The sequence below is a fragment of the Garra rufa genome, chromosome 18 (assembly GCF_049309525.1).
Source record: "Garra rufa chromosome 18, GarRuf1.0, whole genome shotgun sequence".
In the NCBI taxonomy this organism is placed as follows: Eukaryota; Metazoa; Chordata; class Actinopteri; order Cypriniformes; family Cyprinidae; genus Garra; species Garra rufa.
In genome coordinates, this window is record NC_133378.1 from 4,699,634 (window position 1) to 4,723,432 (window position 23,799).

At 38.0% G+C, this 23,799-nt stretch overlaps 1 protein-coding gene across 1 annotated transcript in view; it reads left to right on the forward strand.

Annotated features, from left to right (window-relative positions):
• The window catches only part of pdzrn3a (PDZ domain containing RING finger 3a), a 50,951-nt gene that overhangs the window by 22,655 nt on the left and 4,497 nt on the right, over window positions 1-23,799 (forward strand). The window contains exons 4-8 of the mRNA XM_073823494.1: window positions 21,769-22,031; window positions 22,166-22,256; window positions 22,536-22,631; window positions 23,128-23,190; window positions 23,278-23,374. Coding sequence (XP_073679595.1) covers window positions 21,769-22,031; window positions 22,166-22,256; window positions 22,536-22,631; window positions 23,128-23,190; window positions 23,278-23,374 — 610 coding nt within the window. The remainder of the gene's footprint in view (window positions 1-21,768; window positions 22,032-22,165; window positions 22,257-22,535; window positions 22,632-23,127; window positions 23,191-23,277; window positions 23,375-23,799) is intronic.

Sequence of the window (23,799 nt, forward strand, 5' to 3'; positions counted from 1 at the left end):
GTTTCAGTTGTTTCTGTGATGTACTGAAATATAATTACAAGCACTTCATATGTTTCAAAGGCTTTTATCGACAATTACATGACATTTGTGCAAAGAGTCAGTATTTGCAGTGTTGGCCCTTCTTTTTCAGGACCTCTGCAATTCGACTGGGCATGCTCTCAATCAACTTCTGGGCCAAATCCTGACTGATAGCAACCCATTCTTTCATAATCACTTCTTGGAGTTTGTCAGAATTAGTGGGTTTTTGTTTGTCCACCCGCCTCTTGAGGATTGACCACAAGTTTTAAGATCTGGGGAGTTTCCAGGCCATGGACCCAAAATGTCAACGTTTTGGTCCCCGAGCCACTTAGTTATCACTTTTGCCTTATGGCACGGTGCTCCATCGTGCTGGAAAATGCATTGTTCTTCACCAAACTGTTGTTGGATTGTTGGAAGAAGTTGCTGTTGGAGGGTGTTTTGGTACCATTCTTTATTCATGGCTGTGTTTTTAGGCAAAATTGTGAGTGAGCCCACTCCCTTGGATGAGAAGCAACCCCACACATGAATGGTCTCAGGATGCTTTACTGTTGGCATGACACAGGACTGATGGTAGCGCTCACCTTTTCTTCTCCGGACAAGCCTTTTTCCAGATGCCCCAAACAATCGGAAAGAGGCTTCATCAGAGAATATGACTTTGCCTCAGTCCTCAGCAGTCCATTCACCATACTTTTTGCAGAAGATCAATCTGTCCCTGATGTTTTTTTTGGAGAGAAGTGGCTTCTTTGCTGCCCTTCTTGACACCAGGCCATCTTCCAAAAGTCTTGGCCTCACTGTGTGTTCAGATGCGCTCACACCTGCCTGCTGCCATTCCTGAGCAAGCTCTGCACTGGTGGCACTCCGATCCCGCAGCTCAATCCTCTTTAGGAGACCATCCTGGCGCTTGCTGGACTTTCTTGGACACCCTTAAGCCTTCTTAACAATGCAGTGGAAGTTTTTTTTTTCGGGATTAAGTTAATTTTCATGGCAAAGAAGGACTATGCAATTCATCTGATCACTCTTCATAACATTCTGGAGTATATGCAAATTGCTATTATAAAAACTTAAGCAGCAACTTTTTCAATTTCCAATATTTATGTAATTCTCAAAACTTTTGGCCACGACTGTACACTTCATGCTTAATACAGTGTTGTTACCTGAATGATCCACAGCTGTGTTTTTATTTATTTATTGTTTAGTGATAGTTGTTTATGAGTCCCTTATTCATCCTGAACAGTTAAACTGCCTGCTGTTCTTCAGAAAAATTCTTCAGGTCCCACAAATTCTTTGGTTTTTCAGCGTTTTTGTGTATTTGAACCCTTTCCAACAATGACTGTATGATTTTGAGATCCATCTTTTCACACTGAGGACAACTGAGGGACTCATACGCAACTATCACAGAAGGTTCAAATGCTCACTGATGCTTTAGAAGGAAACACAAAGCATTAAGAGCCAGGGGGTGAAAACATTTGGCATTTGAAGATCAGGGTAAATTTAACTTATTTTGTCTTTTGGGAAACATACATATCTTCTGTAGCTTCTAAAGGGCAATACTAAATGAAAAAAAAGATATTTAGGTAAAATCAGAAAAACGTACACATCTTCATTCTGTTCAAAAGTTTACACCCCTGGCCCTTAATGCACACATTGCTCTGTGTATAACATACATGAGTGAAATTAAGATGATTCACACAGCTTTAACCATATAACCACACAACTTTATACCCAGATAGTAAAAAACTTGGTATGATGGTAAATTTAGACATGCGTTTATAGTGCCAGAACTGTAGGCTTGCCAAGCTCACTTTGAAAAGTCTGGAACAGAGAAGCTCTTGTGCTCCATAGATTTGACTGCTTGTGCCTCTCAGGGAAGGAAAAATGTGAGAAATCCCCTCAGTGGCCTGCAGAGCAAAGTATTACACTTAAAATTCTGTTAGAAACCTAAAAAAGAGACTCAAATACATGACGTGTCATGCAGAATGTCAGTCTTTGCTTTTATTAAATATAGATTATGACAGACTGAGACATGTTTGAAAGATTAATAGTGGTTGACTGATATGGATTTTTTTTTTTTCTGGAAAAAAAACACAAAAATTTAGGTGGTGATATGTGATGAAGACTAATTAAATGGAGATTAATTAAAGCCCCAAATCCCCAAATGTTATCTAAATATCAGTATTTATTCATAGTCTGTATAATATAGATTTAAAAGACATCATGTGGAGACCAATTTGACGTAGACGTCACAGTTACGTCACTTGCAAAATAAACCCTGGTAACAAGTGGAGAGAAACAGATAAAATGCATGGAATAAGAGAAAAAATTTGGATATCAGAATCGGAATGCAAACAATTTTAATAAAATACTATCATCAAAGACACCATTCAAAGCTAAACGCAGACTTTTAAACGAACAGAATAATGGATGAAACCTGCTACTATTACTTTACTTTTAAAGCATAAATTTAATTAAAAATAGGTCTACATAATATTCACATATACAGTTCATAGGGGACATATCACATTGGCCCTACAGCTATATAGCATAAAATACTATTTAAACCTATGACATTTTACATAACATTTATCTAATTTATCTCACAATTCTGACTATTTGTCTCACAAATGCAAGTTTATATCTCCTATTTCTTTATAACTCGATTTAACTTAGCAATAGCAAGTTTGTCAATTCCCAGGAAAGAAAGCCAGAAGTGTGGGACATAAACTCATGATTTTAAGCCAAAGAGACAAGAAAGAATGACGAGTGCGATATAATCTTGGAATTGCTAGAATAAAGTCAGAATTTTTAAAAATATAAACTTAAACTGACCTTTTTTATTCTATTTTAATCTTTTATTCATGGCTTCCATAGACTGCTACTTGAAAACTGTAATTTTCTGCCACCAAATAGGCTCCGCCCACAAAAAACATCACTGTTTGCAAACACTGGATTGGTCTCTTGGGCAACCAGCCATTAATTTTGATTAGTATGTGTTTGTGTGTGAGTTCAAATGTCACATGTCTTTATTACTTCTGATTGAGCTACTTAAATATGTGTTATATTAAGGCATTGATTGAATCATAGAATTGTTAAATGGCTATTTTTGATGACTGTTTGAAGTCATTTGGTCTTTACTTTATTAATAATGTTGCCAACCATACAATAATCAGTCTCTGTTAGGTGTCACTGATTGCACAAACAGTATGGAATTCTGAATGTATGCTTCATTCTGAAATGAAATGAAATTACATTTGATAAATCTAATGAAAGCTTTGAATATGTATGTAATGAAGTGTAATGAAACTCCAATTTTAATTGCACCTGTAATTTAAGCCCTTCCTGTTCTAGAACTGAATCACTGTGTTTTGCAACTCTCCTCATATGCATCCCAAAAGGTTACTCTAATAAGTCTGTTTTCTCTCACAGAATGCATACATAGAAGTATGAAGAGTTGTGAATGCAGACCCCTGTAGATTCATCCATTTACTACAGGTTCAAGTGCCCAGAATTTCCTCCGCATTAACCTCCAGTGAAATGAGACTCTAGTCTTAAGTTCAGCTTTGCTTTTCTTGGCATCCTCTGTTCTCTTGTGGAAAGGAGGCTGAACGGCTCTTTTGTACAATTGTTTATTCCCATTGTTCCTTCCTGGCCATTTTAAAACTTGAAAGCGCGATTAGTCTCAAAGGAAGTACCTTCTCTTGAATTCTGTGAATGCGTGTTATTTTAGGAGCACTGAACTGAAAGGCACGTCTTTGCAAAGCAAACCGCGACAGCGCTCCTCTGCAAGTTATTTCAACTAATAAAGCCATGTTTTCATGGCTTATTAAAGACATGCAGCACCTCTTTTCCTTCTCACAGCTTGTAAGGTCATCTTAAATAAACAGCCAGAAAACAGACCAGACCTGTTTAACTACAGCATTATGTGAATTCACTGGTGTTAACAAATGATGACTGAAGCGTAATGCACACAAGGTTTGTGTACAGTACGTATTATGTGTACAATAATACATTAAAGGAATGAAAATTCAGTATTTACACTCCATCGTGTTGTTCTGTGATAGAAAGCTCCTGAGCTGCAAGTTTGCCATTTATTAATCTGAGGAGGGCGACTTTAGACAGCAACTTTTTTAAACAGAACCTGATGTTTATTCATTCATGGCAGTTACTGTACCACAAAGGGCCTTGTAATATACACATACATCTTTGTGATTCCAAAGATCTTTTGTATTTTGTAGTGTAGTATTATCTAAATAAACCCTAATAAATAAAACGAACAAAAACATTTTAGTAAGCATGTTAAGTCTGGAAAGCCAAACATATGGAGCTGTAATCATAGCTGTGAACAAAAATGATTACAAGTGCTCGCTGTTTTACCACCTCTAGTGTTCATTTTTGTTGGAAACTGCAGTGATATGTACTTATTGGTACGTATTTCATGTCTTGTGAAAAAGTTCCCAGAGGTACGAGACCAGGCTGGAAAAACATGCATGTGGCGATTTTTCTAAAGTGATATTGCATTGCTTTGTGCATGTTCCGCAACATTTTCGAAGTGAAATGTCCAGTGAGTGGTGCTAAATGTGGTGCAGCATTTTATTACAATGTTGTACATATCAAATCATTTTGGAAATAAAATGTCTAGTTTCACAGGATCACTAGTGTCTGAGTGCTCTTCATCTTACAACACGTTCCCACTCCCAACTCGTCATATATTGACACCTGGTCAGGACCCCTTGGCATTACTTTTTGACACTTAAGGTTCCCCTTTTTAGCGTCACTTTTGGACATGCAGGGTTCTGTATTGCTTCTAGTTGTTTGCATTATGCGTCGCATTTATTGGTTTGCATGCATTTGCAAAAATCATTTTATTTAATTTTATACTTTCTTTTTTAATTTTATGCATAGATATTTTAGAGCACCTAACTCCACCCCAACCCTAAACCTACCCACTTCTGAACGATAAAAAACATGCAACAGGCAAATAAAAGTACAGTGACAGGTATTTATTGCAAAAACTTACCATAAAATCTTTTATGTTCGTTGCATTCCAAATCCTCTGATATTTTTATGCAAAGAACAGAGTAAATCATGAGGTTTTAATCACTGAAAACGATCTCGCTCCCGCACATATTACATTCAAAAACATACTCCTGGTCTTATTTTGCATGACGCAATCGGTCACGAGACACACAAAAGCCTGTGCTGCACAGACTTCACACAGAATGAGCTATACGGTGAATAGAGACGGCGATCACGTCTATTCCTTTTTTAGAAATCATTTTGCCTCGGAACACTTGGGATATTAATACTTTTTAAATAAATTGTGACTGTGGCTGTATCTGCCTGTTATATCCTGTGTTTTATATTGACAAAGGGTTAGGTTTAGGAGCAGGGGTTGTGTTACATGCTCATAAATATGTAAATATCATGTAAAAATAATTGTTTTGACTGTTTGCACTGATAAAAAAATCAATAAATCCAAAATACTGGGTAAATCCACACAAGGAATGGCTGGGGACGTACGCACATGACGATAGAGACCCGACAGAGACAGAATGCACAGACTTTAATTTAAATACATGGGGTAATGAGGGTAATTGCAAAGACACACCTGGACCAAATCATACAATCAAACAAGGGATAAAATCGGTGACTGGGAGCACATGGGGACAGAAAACATACAGACAGTCCAGAGGCGTGACATATTGCCCCCTCCTGAAAGGCGTGTACTCGCGCCTTAGGAACAACATAGAGAACTTGGGAGCAGGACATATACCTGGAGGACGACGAGTCCACGGTGGAGATGACAAAGGGAGGAGCCAAGGAGGAGGAAGAGCTGACGACCGATGGCCGCGGAGGGAATTAATGGCTCAGACGACTGACACGGAGGCGTGGATCGGAAAGATCGCTGACGAGCCAAAACTACAGAGGACCAGGGTGGAGCCGAGGGGATGGAGGAGCCTGGCAGAGCTGGAAGGACGGAGCGACGAGGTGGAGCCGAAGGAGTGGAGTCCCAAGGTGCAGGATGGTCAAAGCCAGACCAAGGCCGGAGGGATGAGGGAGCCCGGCGGAGCCAGTGGATTGCCGGGCCACGCTGGCTCGATGCGGAGTCCTGGACTCTAAGGCTGGAGGTTGCTGATGAAGACTGGCAGACCCACGGTGAGCCCACCGCACAGATGGTGAGCTGAGGGTGAGCAGAGAGGCTGGCAGATGACAGCGGAGGAGGAGGCAGGAGGGAGCGGGAAGGCAGGCATTTGTAAGCCTCCGGGCTCTCGGGGCTGCCCTTGGGAACAGAAACCCTCTCTTGGCGAACTTAGGAACAGGAGTCCTCTCTGGGCTAAAAATGGGAACAGGAGCCCTCTCTGGGCTGGAAGTGGGAACAGGAGTCCTCCCTAGGCTGGAAGTGGGAACAGGAACTCAGGAATTGGAGCCCCCTCTGGGCTGGACGGGGAAACCAAAGCCCTCTCTGGGCTGGGAGGATGGAGAAGAGGGGGCACGTCAAAATACAAGTTAATAAGCTTTTAACAGCTCACCCTCAGCCATGGCTTTCTCCCGAGTGGTTGGCGTCGTTGCCGGCTCTGTGGCTCCTACTGGCAACGGCTCATCAGTCGTAGTGGGCTCTGGCTCTCCGTCATCGTGGGGTCAGGCTTCTGCTCTGTGCAGCGGGGAGATGGTGGGCTGGGCTCTGGGTCTGGATAATCTGGGAGAGATTATCCACGGGACAGACGGTGAGAGGCGATCTGTTTCTCGCCAGTGTCCACTCCACAAAGGTGGCAAAATCCTCTCGAGGGATATCTCTGGATGACGATGCTCTGCATGCGGTGTTCAAACAGGTATCACAGAACGCACAGAGCGTTTTTTCCAGGTAGCTGGTGAGGTTAGCGAGGGTAATTGCAAAAACACACTTGGTCCAAATCATACAATCAAACAAGGAAGAAACTGGGTCACAGCGGACAGAAAACACATAAAACTTGTTATAATAACAGGTGTTTTACTGCCACTAGTGTTATGTATGTGTAAGTGCGTTTTGAAGTTTTGCACAAATGAGCCTTGGTTGAATAAACATGTCCGATTGCTCACAGGCAAACCCAAAACCAGCTTAATTATTCAAAGCTTTCTCAAAGAACTAGTTCAAACAAAAAGTGAAAAGGCATCGGCTATTTAAACTAAGTGTAAATAGTAATTAGATGCTATATACACTAAGAGAAAATAGGGCAGCACTTTATTTTACAGTCCTGTTCCTCAGGTACATACTATGTACTTATTGTAGTAATTACAATAACTACAGAAGGTAATAACTAGGTAATAACTAGGTACTAACCCTGAACCTACCCCTAAACCTAACCCTACCCTGTGTAGTTACCTTATATTATCAGAACTTTCTTAGGTAGGTATGCTGTAAGTACACTGTAAGTACATGTAATTACACATACTGTAAAATATAGTGCAACTGAAAAAAAAGCATATTTTCTTAGTGATAGTTGCTATTTACACTAATGCAAATTGTGATAGATTCTATTTACACTATGTAAACATAGCTGTATTTTCTGCTATTTATACTACTTATTGCAAATAGTGACAAATATCTGCACCTCAGTATTGTAGTACATATGAACTATGTAAAAATAACTTATTGAGTGTAAATGAAAATTTTTATTAAAATTATTAATTGATGCTGCCTTATTAGGACAATAAAGCCCTCTCTACACCTACCCTAACTCCTAATCCTTTATTTTTAACTTTTTGATTGTTTTCTTAAATTTATTTAAAATATTAATGCTTTTCCAATGCGATATGAGATGTGAAAAGGGAGAAGAACAAGTTTGGCAAAAAGGGGATTCGAACTCGGGTCAATTGCGTCAAAAAGACTACGCTACACTCTTTACCATTTACACCACTGGGGCTGTTGTTTAGGAGCCATATTTTGTCATGTTGTTTATCCCAACCACACATTGGTGGGTGGAGTTAGTGTAAATAGCCTCTCCAAACAAGGTGGGCTATTTGCAAAATTGAAATTGTCATTGTTTACTCACCCTCATGTTTTTCCAAAGCTGTATGAATTTCTTTCTTCTGTTGAACATAAAAGAAGATATTTTAAATAATGTTGGTAATCAGACTGTTGCTGGTAGCAATTGACATCCATAGTAGAAACAAACATACTATGGAAGATAATGGGTACCAGCAATTGTTTGGTTACCAACTTGTCAATTTTGAAACAAGTGGTTTTGATATAAAATCAAAAATATTGTAATTTTAAAATAAATCTTTAAGCAGTCTTAAATACTAAGACCAAATCTTAAACCAATAGTTTCTTTAATTGTAAATATTCAGTGAAGTCATAAACCACTTTTCTTCTTCTTCGTCTTCTTTTTTTGACGTCCTTGACTGCTGCTTTTTATTTCATTATCCTTGATAAACCAGATAGACAGTTTGTTTTTTTGTGTCTGTGAGTTTGTACTGAAGCGAGCGGTCAGCTGTCAGTGTTTGAACTGGGTTTTTGTACTTATTAGACTCCATGTTCAATTTCCAGAAACATTCATTCTTTATTCTCTGAGGCAGCTATGTTGCGTACTGTTTAAACGCAAACCCCTGATCCTGAAAGCTTATTGGCTTTATTTGTGGTTGTTTTTGTACAAGTTGTCCTAAATGTTCACAACAAGGTGTCAATGTGGCAAGTGCTTTCATGTCAGGATGTTGAAAACAGGTTTACAGTCTTGTCTTCTGTGGAAATCCTGAGTGAGTGCAGTGCAACTGTGTTATTATGATAATTGTGTTGATTTGTCATGATGAGGGAGAAAGTCCTTGCACTGGCTGTGGCTCCTTGCAAAGAGTAGTCACTGAACCATAATTGATTAGAATAAAAGTAATAAACCACAAGGTTACTGTGATTTTTATCACAGTTAAGAGTTAGGTCAAATGAGTTAGGAGGAAAGGAGTAGTTCACTTCCAGAACAAAAATTGACAGATAATTTACTCACCCCCTTGTCATCCAAGATGTTCATGTATTTCTTTCTTCAGTCGAAAATAAATTATGTTTTTTGAGGAAAACATTTTAGGATTTCTCTCCATATACTGGATATGTATGATGCCCTTGAGTTTAACTTCCAAAATGTCTCTAAACAATCCCATCCAAGGAAGAAGAGTCCTGTCTAGTGAAATGATCTGTTATTTGCTAAAAAATGTACAATTTATATACTTAATTACACATTTTATGCTCGGGCATTTCAGAATGACCATAGCAACATTTCAGATGCTGTGGAACAAGATCGGTCTGCGGGTTTTGTCGACCCATAGCAAAAAGTCACGTGATTTTTTAATGCGTACGGAGGAATTTATTCGGCAAATGCATTTCCATCTCCTATTATTCGCATGAACCCTTTTTCGCACAAGTCAAAAACCACCTCAAGCGAGCATAAAAACTTTTTTGCAAATTAAGGAATTTTTTTTCGAAATGTGCCATTTCCATCACTTGTTTCTGCAGCGATACTTCAACATAAAAACAGGGTGATGGAAACATAGCTATTGAGGCCAAGCCTGCTGCGATACGAAAGCCAGAGTCAACGCCAGAGCCACAGATCACCCCAGAGCCCGAGCCAACCACATCTGATCAGGTGTGTGAGTCAGCAACATCGCTTGTGCCAATTGGATTACAAGTGGATTATAAGGGGATGTCATAGAGTCTTACTCCCTCAACAATGGCTGATGAAGCACTAATTGATTGGAAGAGTGAGTGTTTTCCTTTTTCCTGCACAAAGTCTGTTTTACCCAATACCACACTTTTAGAGTCTGTGTTTCCACCCTGCCCTAAATCTCCTGTGTCTCCACTGGTTCTGCCCAACCTTGAATCTTGAATCTGTGTGTCTGCTGGTTTCACCCAGTCCTAAATCTCTCTGTCTTTGCCTGTTCCGCCCAGCACAAAGTCTGTGTCGATGTTGATGCTCCTGCCCAGCCTGCCTCTTCTGAAACCACCCAGTCTTCTGGCTCTGCCTCTGATGGTTCCCTCCAACTCATTGGCTCTTTCCTTTTTTCTCATTGCAATATGGAGGAGCATCAGATCTTCCAGTCTCCATCTCCGTCCAGGGGTGTCGATCCGATGGCTGCAACTTGGCCTTCTGACCCTTCAGTGCCTCCTTGCTCCCTCAGCTCCACTGGGTTCTGTCAGTTCTCAGACTCCACCCGGCACCCTTGTCCCTGACTGCGCCTTGCTCAGTCATCGACTTGTCTTCACAGTGGTCATCCACTCCTTTGGCTTCACTCCACTGGACCCCACTCCCGCCGGCTCTGTCCTGGCCGAGCCCCCGTCTCCATCTCCATCCTATGAGCCTGGGTCTTTGTCTCCTTGGCTCTGCCTGGGTGTCCACCTTCCTTTGTCTCTCTCTCTCAGTCTGTCATCTCCCTGGTCTTTCCTCCACCGTGGCTCCTCCCCCCCAGACTCTGCCGTGAACTTGCGTCCTGGATCTTCTGCTAGGGGCATGACCCTGGCTCATCCTGTCTCTGTCTTCACCCTGGCTTCTCCCGCCTTCAACTCCTCCCTGGCTTCTGTTTCTGTTAGTTCTGCCCTGGTTCTTGCACTCATTCCTTCTTGCGGTGTCCACAAAAATATTAAAGAGAACCAAATCAGCATATTAAAATGATTTCTGAAGGATCATGTGACACTGAAGACTGGAGTAATGATGCTGATATGTCAGCTTTACCATTACATGAATATTAGGCTATTTTAAATTTTAATTTTTAGAATTGTAATAAGTCACGGTATTACAGTGTATGATTATCTGGTGCTGAATAGAATAGAACAGGGTTTGAAATGCTTTCATATAACAGTCCAGATGGATTAGAATAGAACAACAGAATAGAACAGAAGAATGAGTCATGGTTTTCCTAAGATGTTCAAAAGAGACGGAGCAGCTTTCAGCACAGTCACAAAAGGTGACTCAGTTCTGACACTGTGTTCTTCCACAAACTGACTCATCTCTCCTCAGTTTACAGGCAGAAATAGAAGATATGACCACAATGAACTACAGCACAGCTGTCCAAAGATGTTATGAATCTCTACAAAGCACAGAACTGATAAAGCTGCCTGTATCTGTAGTGAATTGGTTCAATTATCCGCCAGTGCTGCAGGTTTCATGACAAATGTATAATATCGATTCCACTCTGGAGGCTTTTCCAACTAAATTATTTTTAGGGTTAGGGTTAGGGTTTTCATTTCTGCAACACTTGCATTAGCATTGCAAAACCATTATTTTGCTAAAATAATTGCAAAAATAATGACTCACGCCATTGGTTGAGAAACTACAAGTAAAAACCCACACTTCACCTTTAAGTTGGCCGTATGCACTGCGGCAGACACTGCAGCTCAGTGATACACAACCTCAAGCAGAGATTTTCATTAGCCTGATCGAGCACTGAGCCATATGAGAGGATTATATAGACCCTGAGGAACAGCTTAATGATATCTGGGTATCAGTACACATAAGGGACTTTCACCCTTTTTCCGCTGCTCTTACCATGTGCTTCTTCAGTGTTTGCATACATATTAAGTACGTGCCCACTGCATACTGCATGCATGAATGTTGTGTTTTCTTCCCCCAGAGAACACCATGTGTCTGGTCGTCATTTGTGTTTGCATGGCTGACAGCCACCAAGATTACACAGCGTCTGCCATACTGTTAGTTTTCTTCCCTTTCACTAAGCTCAACTTGGTATTTTCATCATTTTTATTTGTAACAGGAAAGGAAATGATGAGGAGGGAACAGAATCTGTAAACATCATGTTAGATTTAATCTCACATGTGCACCAGAGCTCAATGTGTCAGAGCATGTGGGCTAAATCAAGTCAAGCCACCTTTATTTATATAGCGCTTTATACAATACAGATTTTATCAAAGCAGCTTTACAGTATTAAACAAGAAAATAGTGTGTTGATAATGTAGGAGGACAATAGTAAACAGTTAATTTTTCAGCTACAGTCACTTCTTTGTTGATTTAGTTATGCCATCATCCAGCTCAGTTCTGTTTTTACAAACAGTGTCTGTGCAATCAAGCTGAGCCACAGTTCAAACTTCTGGTTGAGTCTCCAACTGCTGCTGAATCTTCAATTCCACAGCAAGATCATTTTTCACTTGTGTTATGAATATGAGTTTGCAGTCTGAATGTGATAAATAACGTGAAAATTGTACTTTTTTGTTGATTTGTCCTTGCAGGCTGCTCTCAAAAATAAATATACAGAGCTACCAGTGAACTATGATTTAGATTACTCTTTTGAGGTTGGATCTTTTATTGAATCATTCAAAAAAGCTGTTCACCAGTTTGAATCCTTAACTAAATGAACTCACTAAATCAGTCAGAGCAGTTACTAAATCAGTCTGATGAAATGTGTTTTTTCTTTTAATTTTGTGAAAAAATTATAATGAAAACTTATATTTAATGAAAAATGTACATTTCTATATTGAAATATACTCTTATGATCACAAATGCTGCAATTATTTGATCACAAATTACAGTACAAACAGTAGTATTGTGAATATAATTGTAATAAAAAAATGATATTTGGATATATTTTAAAATATAATTTATTCCTATTATGGTAAAGCTGAATTTTGAGCATTATTACTTCAGTCTTGAACTTTTTAACTTTTATTTATTTGTATATAGCACAGATAACAAATAACATTTATCATGTCAGTGTCACATGATCCTTCAGAAATCATTCTAATACACTGCCTTTCAAAAGTTTGGGATCAATACGATTTTTAACGTCTTTTTTAAATAACTCTCTTATGCTCTTCAAAATTTCATTTATTTGATCAAAAATACAGAAAACATTTTGTTTAAAAATAAAAAAATATTTTTGCAATTTTAATATAATGGTTTTCTATTTTAATATACTGTAAAATATAATTTATTTCTGGGATGAATTTTCAGCATAATTTTTCTGATTTATTATTATAATTGCTGATTTATTATCAATGTTGGAAACAGTTGTGCTGCTTGAAAATAACACATTTATTCAAAATAGAAATCTTTTCTAAGAATATAAGTCTTTACTATCACTACTATTACTCAAAAAAAATCTATTCTAGAGAGAAATTTCTATTTTCTATTTCTAAAAGTTTCTATTTAAAAGAAAAAATGATATTCTTTTTTAACATTTTATTCATCAAAGAATCCTGAATCACAGGTTCCCCAAAAAATATTAAGCTGTTTTCAACATTGATAATAAATCAGCATGTTAAAATGATTTCTGAAGGATCATGTGACACTGAAGACTGGAGTAAAGATGCTGAAAATTCAGCTTTGCATCACAGGAATAAATTCTATTTTAAAGTATATTAAAATAAAAACCCACTATTTTAAATTGCAATAATATTTCAAAATTTTACTGTTTTTTTCTGTATTTTAATCAAATAAATGCAGCCTTGATGAGGAGAAAAGTCTTCTTTAAAAAATGCTGATCCCAAACTTTTAAACGACAGTGTATGTTGCTCAAGAAATGTGTACTTATATTTTTTACTACTGGTTAACGGTTATTTTTTATTATTTTTAAAAATGGTTGCGTTTATTAATATTTTTGTGAAAATCGTGGGAAAAAAAATTCTTTCTTTCCAGGAATATTTGATGAATAGATAGTTCAAAAGAACAGCATTTATTTAAAAAAAAATCTTTACATAGATTTTTATTGTCACTTTTGATCAGTTTAATGCATCCTTGCTGTATAAAAGTAATAATTTATTTTTAAAAATCTTACTGACTTGCTGTAATGTTTACAGCTTGGATAGATCATCAATAGAAGAGCATCAGTGAACTCTTATATCTGAAAAGATGATTGAAAAATGGATTCCTCACATCACAAACCATTAAGTCCTGTTCATTTCTTCAGTAGCCTTTACCCTGTCTGTGACATACCATTACATCACAGTCTGGAGCCCACAGTCTGAGCATTCGTGTACTTTCGGAGAAAGAACAACAAATAACAACACCCTCCGGATGTGCTTGTACCACTGCTGAGCACTCTGACATAACAAAAGCTACTCATTTTATTGCAAGAATTTTCCTATCGCCATGCTCGTGCCAGTAATTGGAGACGTGAGCTTTTTAATTGTCCCCCAACAAAGCATTTTCACAACTTGTTTCCGCACATTCTGAATGTTTTTGCGCCATACCTGAGGAATGTGGTCATTATAATCTTTGGTAATGTGGCGGATTGTTGATTACGGGGTTGAATTGTTTTTATGGATATAAAAACAACATAGTTGAGGATAGAGACAACACTTTCCTTTAATGAGAGAGCGAGAGATGGCTGCAGTGAATGGGAGGAGGGAACAAGCTCTCACATGTGTGGCTTACAGACACAAACATAGACTCACGCTCACGCTGGAGTTGTTGTGTCTGTAAGCTTCAGTCTCTTGTGAGCACGTTTTGGAGCCGGTGTACTATTTGCTGATGTGTTTCCACCATGGGCTGCAGTCTATGTACTATACAGCGGTCAGATGAGCACTACAAACTACTAAAAGGCACATGTCAGGTAAATAAAATGCGTAGTTGTGTTTTGGTTGACTTGTCAGTGACAGTTTGTTTATTTCTCATTAACATACGCTGTGAGTAAAGGCTTCGCACTCTGATTAAATTCAAGCTTATTAAGAAATGTCATTCATTTTTATTAAATTAATTATGAATTGATTAAGACCATTGAATGAACACATTTCGAATGCCTTTGAGGTTACGCCGTTTGTCTCCGGAGCTTGTTCTGCATGCTAAAAAGGTTGGGAAAGGTTATTTTGCCGAAGGAAGGAATGTGTTTTGGAGACTGTGTACATTTGACAGGGTCATGAGAGGGTCACACTTTACTGAAGAAGAGTGATAAATGTTTGGCGTCTCATCAAAATACTTAATGAATGCGTGTTTGTTTGTTTGTTTGTTTATGTGGTCTGGTTTATTGTGGATCAGTCACGTTTCCACCATTCTCGTGTAATTAGCTCTCTCTGTAATTTAACCTCCGACTGACCTCGTGTACCACTGAAAATGCGAACTGGACTCTTTTTAAAAAGAAAATTGATGCTAAACGCAAATATAAGACGTAAATTTGTGCATAGTTATGTAGTGATGTGAAATAAACAGGTTTACATCCACTCAAATATTATATTTTAGTGCATCAATAGCAGAAATTTCTCATGTTAAGATTTTTTTTTTTTGTATGTGTGTGTAAAAAAAATAAATACTTGCTTCAAAAGGAAAAACAATGCTTTAAGAGGCGGGGGAGAAAACTTTTGGAATTTGAAGATCAGGGTAAATTGAACTTATTTTGTCTTCTGGGAAACATGTAAGCATCTTCTGTAGCTTCTGAAGGGCAGTACTAAATGAAAAAAAAATCTGATATTTAGGAAAAATAAGAAAAATGTAAATGAAATTTTCATTCTGTTCAAAAGTTTTCACCCCCATCTATTAATGCATCGTTTTTCCTTCTGAGGCATCAGTGAGCGTTTGAACCTTCTGTAATAGTTGCATATGAGTCTCTCAGTTGTCCTCAGTGTGAAAAGATGGATCTCAAAGTCATACAGTCATTGTTGGAAAGCGTTCAAATGCACAAAAGTGCTGAAAAACCAAAGAAATTGTGTTTTTTCTAAAGAACAGTGGATAGTTTAGTTGTTCAGGACAAATGTGACCCTGGACCACAAAACCAGTCATAAGGTTAAATTTTACAAAACTGAGATATATACATCATATGAAAGCTCAATAAATAAGCTTTCTATTGATGTATGGTTTGTTAGGATAGGACAATATTTGGCCGAGATACATTTATTTGAAAATCTGAAATCTAAGGGTGCAAAAAATCTAAATACTGAGAAAATCACCTTTAAAGTTGTCCAAATTAAGTTCTTAGCAATGCATATTACTAATCAAAAATTACATTTTGATATGTTTACAGTAGGAATTTTACAAAAAAATCTTCATGGAACATGATCTTTACTTAATTTCATAATGATTTTTGACATAAAAAAAAAATCAATAATTTTGACCCATACAATGTATTTTTGGCTATTGCTACAAATATACCCCAGCGACTTAAGACTGGTTTTGTGGTCCAGGGTCACAAATAAGGAACTCGTGAACAACTATCACTAAACAAAAACAAAAAACTGCTGTGGATCATTCAGGTAACAACAGTGCATTTAAATTTTTGAACAGGGTCATTTTACTAAATTCAGTCAGTACTAAATAGAAAATAACATGCATTTTGTACGATCCCTCTTATTTTAGTGAATTAATTAACATTTAGCGGATTCTGCAAGGTGTGTGTAAACTTTTGACTTCAACTGTAAAAAAAATCAATAGGTTAATTGGTTATCAAACTACTTGAATCACTACATACAGAATGTGTCTTGCTGTAATGCAACTTTAAAAGTGGCTGTAGTCAGGCAAAGAATGTCTTGTTGAATTAAACTCAAGTATATGCAGTGAATTTTCTGCCCTGTGTGCCAAAAGGCATGAGAGAAACAGTGTGAGTGAGTGAATTTAAAGTAGTTTGTCAGCTCACACATGAATGGGCACACTGACAAAGTTCCCATGTGTGTTATTGCCACTGCAAGATTCCAGAACAGACAGCAGATTGAGTCGAGGTCCCTGAGGACATTAGCTTTGAGATTTGAGTCTCACAGCGCTTTGATAAATGAAGTTCTCTCCTATTAGCTTACTGGCACATAGCCATTTCCTTGTGCAATTCAAAAGCTTTTACACACCCTGTTGGAGTTCAATCAATGAATGGAATCGCACTAACTGTGCAATAATGTTAAAACCGAGCTTCCGGTCATAAATATCTCTGTGAATTTGTCCTTGCACATTGAGGAATGGCTTTGCAATGTTTAGCCAAATTAACAGTTTTTAGGTCAAAAAGTCAGTGATTTGTATGACAACATTTGCCTTGAGTCTTTCCTTCTTGGTCTCCAAATCATTAACTTGTATCTTGCAGGTTCTGTTCTCCTGTGTCCATATGTTTTTCAGCTATATCAAATATTTATAAGCCTATTAACTTAATTAACAAAGTCAAATGGATGCCATTATATAATAGTTAGAATTATTAAGGGAAACTCTTAATTAACAGTGAATATGTTTTCCCTATTCTGAAGTGTTACCTTTATTATATATATATATATATATATATATATATATATATATATATATATATATATATATATATTTAGCTGTCCCACCGTCTATACATTACCTGGAATGCTGAATCCCCTCCTCAGAAATCAGCAGGTTTTTGGATTTTGACCTCATGTCAGGGTTTAAGGTTAATGTACAGCCAGCCACATATGGCACTCAAGTTCAATATGTATTACAGAGTTGGGATAACAATGCATACAATTGAAGTGGCATTTTAAGTGTATTTCTTGAAAATCTCTGTTCAGTCTGCATTTCATAGAAGTATATAACGGTTTTGCTCTTTACATTATGAGGTCAAAGGTTTACATACACCTCACAGAATCTGCAAAATGTTAATTATTTGACCAAAATAAGAGGGATTGTACAAAATGCATGTTATTTTTTATTTAGTGCTGACATGAATACGATATTTCACATAAAGACGTTAACATATAGTCCACAAGAGAAAATAATAGTTGAATTTATAAAAAATGACCCTGTTCAAAAGTTTACATACACTTGATTCTCAATACTGTGTTGTTAGCTGAATGATTTTTTTCTCTTTTTCTTAAACAGTTAAACTGCCCGCTGTTCTTCAGAGAATCCTTCAGGTTTGAGAAGTTCTTTGTTTTTCAGTATTTTTCTGTATATAAACCCTTTCCAGTAATGACTGTATGATTTTGAAATCCAACTGAGGGACTTATATGCAACTATTACAGAGTTCTCAATCGTTCACTGATGCTCCAGAAGGAAAAACAATGCATTAAGAGCCGGGGGTGAAAACTTTTTGAATTTGACAGTATTGGTAAATTTAACTTATTTTGTCTTCTGGAAAACATGTAAGTATCTTCTGAGCTTCTGAAGGGCAGTACTAAATGAAAAAAATAGGATATTTTGGCAAAAACTGTAAAATGTACACATCTTCATTCTGTTTAAAAGTTTTCACCCCTGGCTCGTAATGCATTGAGTTTCTTCTGAAGCATCAGTGAGTGTTTGAACCTTCTGTAATAGTTGCATATGAGTCCCTCAGTTGTCCTCAGTGTGCAAAGATTGATCTCAAAATCATACTGTTCAAATACACAAAAATGCTGAAAAACCGCTAAAAAGATGGGTCTCAGTCCGCTTCCAAACAATCTCTGGTGCGGTTTGAATGATATATGAATGCAACACGGACCAAATACTTCTAAACGAACCAAAAACAGGAAGTAATGACAAGATGCGACGATATGCAACACAATTTCACAAAGGGAACCAAGTGGTGTATCCAAAACAAAATGAGTAGACAGCAAATGTGGATTGAAATGAACCAAATGAACCGAACTACAAGTGTGAACACACCCATAAATGCTAGTGTGAACGCTAAGCTGACCAGGACCGAATATATTATTTTCCTTTTTGGTCTGGACCAAATGAACCAAACTAACCGAACTACAAGTGTGAACACACCCAAAAATGCTGGTGTGAACGCTAAGTGGACCAGGACCGAATATATCATTTTCCTTTTTGGTCCGGACCAAATAAACCAAATTAACCGAACTACAAGTGTGAACACACCCATAAATGCTAATGTGAACGTTAAGCTGACCAGGACCGAATTTATTATTTTCCTTTTTGGTCCGGACCAAATGGACCAAATGAACCAAATGAACCGAACTACAAGAGTGAACACACCCAAAAATGCTAGTGTGATCACTAAGTGGACCAGGACCGAATGTATCATTTTCCTTTTTGGTCTGGACCAAATGAACCAAACTAACCAAACTACAAGTGTGAACACACCCAAAAATGCTAGTATGAACACTAAGTGGACCAGGACCGAATATATCATTTTCCTTTTTGGTCCGGACCAAATTAACCAAACTAACCGAACTACAAGTGTGAACACACCCAAAAATGATGGTGTGAACACTAAGTGGACCAGGACCGAATATATCATTTTCCTTTTTGGTCCGGACCAAATAAACCAAATTAACCGAACTACAAGTGTGAACACACCCATAAATGCTAATGTGAACGTTAAGCTGACCAGGACCGAATTTATTATTTTCCTTTTTGGTCCGGACCAAATGAACCAAATGAATCCAACTACAAGTGTGAACACACCCAAAAATGCTAGTGTGAACGCTAAGTGGACGAGGACCGAATGTATCATTTTCCTTTTTGGTCCGGACCAAATGAATCGAACTACAAGTGTAAACACACCCATAAATGCTAATGTGAATGCTATGTGGACGAGGACCGAATGTATCATTTTCCTTTTTGGTCCGGACCAAATGAACCAAATGAATCGAACTACAAGTGTAAACACACCCATAAATGCTAGTGTGAATGCTATGTGGACGAGGACCGAATGTATCATTTTCCTTTTTGGTCCGGAGCAAATAAACCAAACTAACCGAACTACAAGTGTGAACATACCCAAAAATGCTAGTGTGAATGCTATGTGGACTAGGACCGAATGCATCATTTTCCTTTTTAGTCCGGACCAAATAAACCAAATGAATTGAACTACAAGTGTGAACACACCCAAAAATGATGGTGTGAACACTAAGTGGACCAGGACCGAATATATCATTTTCCTTTTTGGTCCGGACCAAATAAACCAAATTAACCGAACTACAAGTGTGAACACACCCATAAATGCTAATGTGAACGTTAAGCTGACCAGGACCGAATTTATTATTTTCCTTTTTGGTCCGGACCAAATGGACCAAATGAACCAAATGAACCGAACTACAAGTGTGAACACACCCAAAAATGCTAGTGTGAACGCTAAGTGGACCAGGACCGAATGTATCATTTTCCTTTTTGGTCCGGACCAAATGAACCAAATGAATCCAACTACAAGTGTGAACACACCCAAAAATGCTAGTGTGAACGCTAAGTGGACGAGGACCGAATGTATCATTTTCCTTTTTGGTCCAGACCAAATGAATCGAACTACAAGTGTAAACACACCCATAAATGCTAATGTGAATGCTATGTGGACGAGGACCGAATGTATCATTTTCCTTTTTGGTCCGGACCAAATGAACCAAATGAATCGAACTACAAGTGTAAACACACCCATAAATGCTAGTGTGAATGCTATGTGGACGAGGACCGAATGTATCATTTTCCTTTTTGGTCCGGAGCAAATAAACCAAACTAACCGAACTACAAGTGTGAACATACCCAAAAATGCTAGTGTGAATGCTATGTGGACTAGGACCGAATGCATCATTTTCCTTTTTAGTCCGGACCAAATAAACCAAACGAACCGAACTACAAGTGTGAACACACCCAAAAATGCTAGTGCGAACACTAAGTGGACCAGGACCGAATATATCATTTTCCTTTTTGGTCCGGACCAAATGAACCAAACTAACCGAACTACAAGTGTGAACACACCCTAAAATGCTAGTGTGAACACTAAGTGGACGAGGACCGAATGTATCATTTTCCTTTTTGGTCTGGACCAAATGAACCAAATGAATTGAACTACAAGTGTGAACACACCCAAAAATGCTAGTGTGAACACTAAGTGGACGAGGACCGAATGTATCATTTTCCTTTTTGGTCCGGACCAAATGAACCAAATGAATCAAACTACAAGTGTGAACACACCCAAAAATGCTAGTGTGAACACTAAGTGGACGAGGACCGAATGTATCATTTTCCTTTTTGGTCCGGACCAAATGAACCAAATGAATCGAACTACAAGTGTAAACACACCCATAAATGCTAGTGTGAACACTAAGTGGACGAGGACCGAATGTATCATTTTCCTTTTTGGTCCGGACCAAATGAACCAAATGAATCAAACTACAAGTGTAAACACACCCAAAAATGCTAGTGTGAACACTAAGTGGACGAGGAACGAATGTATCATTTTCCTTTTTGGTCCGGACCAAATGAACCAAATGAATCGAACTACAAGTGTAAACACACCCATAAATGCTAGTGTGAACACTAAGTGGACGAGGAACGAATGTATCATTTTCCTTTTTGGTCCGGACCAAATGAACCAAATGAATCGAACTACAAGTGTAAACACACCCATAAATGCTAGTGTGAACACTAAGTGGACGAGGAACGAATGTATCATTTTCCTTTTTGGTCCGGACCAAATGAACCAAATGAATCGAACTACAAGTGTAAACACACCCATAAATGCTAGTGTGAACACTAAGTGGACGAGGAACGAATGTATCATTTTCCTTTTTGGTCCGGACCAAATGAACCAAATGAATCGAACTACAAGTGTAAACACACCCATAAATGCTAGTGTGAACACTAAGTGGACGAGGAACGAATGTATCATTTTCCTTTTTGGTCCGGACCAAATGAACCAAACTACAAGTGTAAACACACCCAAAAATGCTAGTGTGAACGCTAAGTGGCCCTGGACCGAATTTATCATTTTCCTTTTTGGTCCGGAGCAAATAAACCAAACTAACCGAACTACAAGTGTGAACACACCTTCAGATCTATGTGGTGTGAAAGCCCCTAATATCAATAACAAGGTTCTAATATACTGTTAGTAAAAATTCTAATACCATGATAATGCAATACTATGTATTATTATTCTGAAAACTGTTTCTTATTTTTAATCATTCACACTTTTTTTGTGTAGGTAAATGGAAAAAGCCTTTCATTCACCACCCATGATCAAGCAGTAGAGGCTTTCCAATCTGCCAAAGACCCTATTGAGGTTCAGGTACTGCGCAGGACGGCACACAAGACTTGCAAGACTCCTAAACCAGCCCGAGGAATAGACAACAGTACTCAGACTAACATTACGATGAAATACTTGAAACATATAGAGAATCTGGCCAAGCTACCATCACCTGCAGCACCACGTACGACTATGCTGGAGAGTTTCCGTTCACCCTCAAAGTAAGCGCTTCAGTGTTTGTAACGCATTCATTTCACCAACTGTATCATAAAGAGTTTTATTCGAAATTTTTACTTTAAAATTAGGTTTTCTGGGAAAGAGGCTTCGGTTAATGGAATTTTTTATTGTATTGAAGGTATCGAATGCCAAGATGTGACTCACCTTACCCCTCAGACTTCCATGACGGTGTACAGGAAGACAATAAGAGTAGAAGACTGGAGTATGAGGTATTGTGTTTGCATAGACTGTATTCATTCACTCTATTGAGCAATGCATGTTTAATCTGCGTGTCTTATGAGGTCATTTTCATTTTGATTTGACATACCCGCTAATATTTCCCAAGACCACTTTAATTGCACATGGATTTAGAATGCAAATGAATCATCATTTATATAAGTACAGCAGGCACCACAAATTCTCAGATTGGCTTTGGCTTATGTCATATGTTAACAATGACTCAAAAGCTAAATCTTTGTCATCAAAAGCAATTACCTGTGTTTTAATAGGAGGTGGATCTCCAGAGGAAAACCACTCAAGATAAGCTTGGCCCGATGTTATGTTACAAGATGGATGACGCGAAGACTGACATTTATATAAACAAGGTTGGGTTCTACAGTTGGAAATTCTCAACAGTAATTGTTCAGGCAGGCAGATTTTCCAACGATTACACCTTTGATTTAGAGTGTGTGTGTATATGTGACCCTGGACCACAAAACCAGTCATAAGGGTCACTTTTTTAAAATTGAGATTTATGCATCATCTGAAAGCTGAAAAAAAATCTTTGCTGTATGGTTTGCTAGGATAGGGCAATATTTGGCCGAGATACAATTATTAAAAAATCTGGAATCTGAGGGTGCAAAAAAATCGAAATATTGAGAAAATTGCCTTTTGTTATGCTTATGGTAGGAAATTTACAAAATATCTTCATGGAACATGATCTTCCCTTAATATCATAATGATTTTTGATATAAAAGAAAAATCGGTTACAAAAATATGGATATGGGTCACTTTTTTTTATACCAAACTTGCATAGTGCAGCTTTAGGTATTCCAGTGTATTCACAGTTATAGCTAAACACATTGTTCTTACCGTGCTTAGACTGATCCAGAAGGAGTCGTAGCAATGGATGGCAGAATCCAGGAAGGAGACCAGATTATCCAGGTAGAATTTATTCCATTACGTTTGTTTTGAATATTTCGGGTCAGACATTAAACAAAGCTTATCTTATTTATTCTCAACATGCTGAAGATCAATGGAGTGGACATCCAGAGCCATGAGGAGGCAATGACACTTCTGACCAAGGTGGGTAGTAAGAATGTAAACCTCCCAGTGGCTCGACCAAAAACCAATTAAAGATTTGCGTTATTTGAAAAATCCACATTGTTTTATACATATTTTGAACTATGGGGGGGGGGGCGCGCTATTATTTAGATGACATGAAATGGTTGCACTCGGTGACCATTGATTTCCACACAAGGAGTCTAAACACTGGATATCAAGTGAAATCCATGCTGAGAAACAACTGCAGTGGCTGCGGCGTCTTGACAAGCGTCTGCATGTTTATATCCTACCAGGATGGCATCTAGCGTTTCTTGTCTCTGCCGCTCTTTCAGGCTGTGTTGCGGTAAAAATAGCAAAAGGTAGCAGCAGTAGCTCACCAAGTGCAACCATCTGACGTCATTGAAATAATAGCACCCCCCCCCCCCCATAGTCCAAAATATGTATAAAAAATTGTGTATTTTTTTAAAATAATATAAATCTTTCATGGGT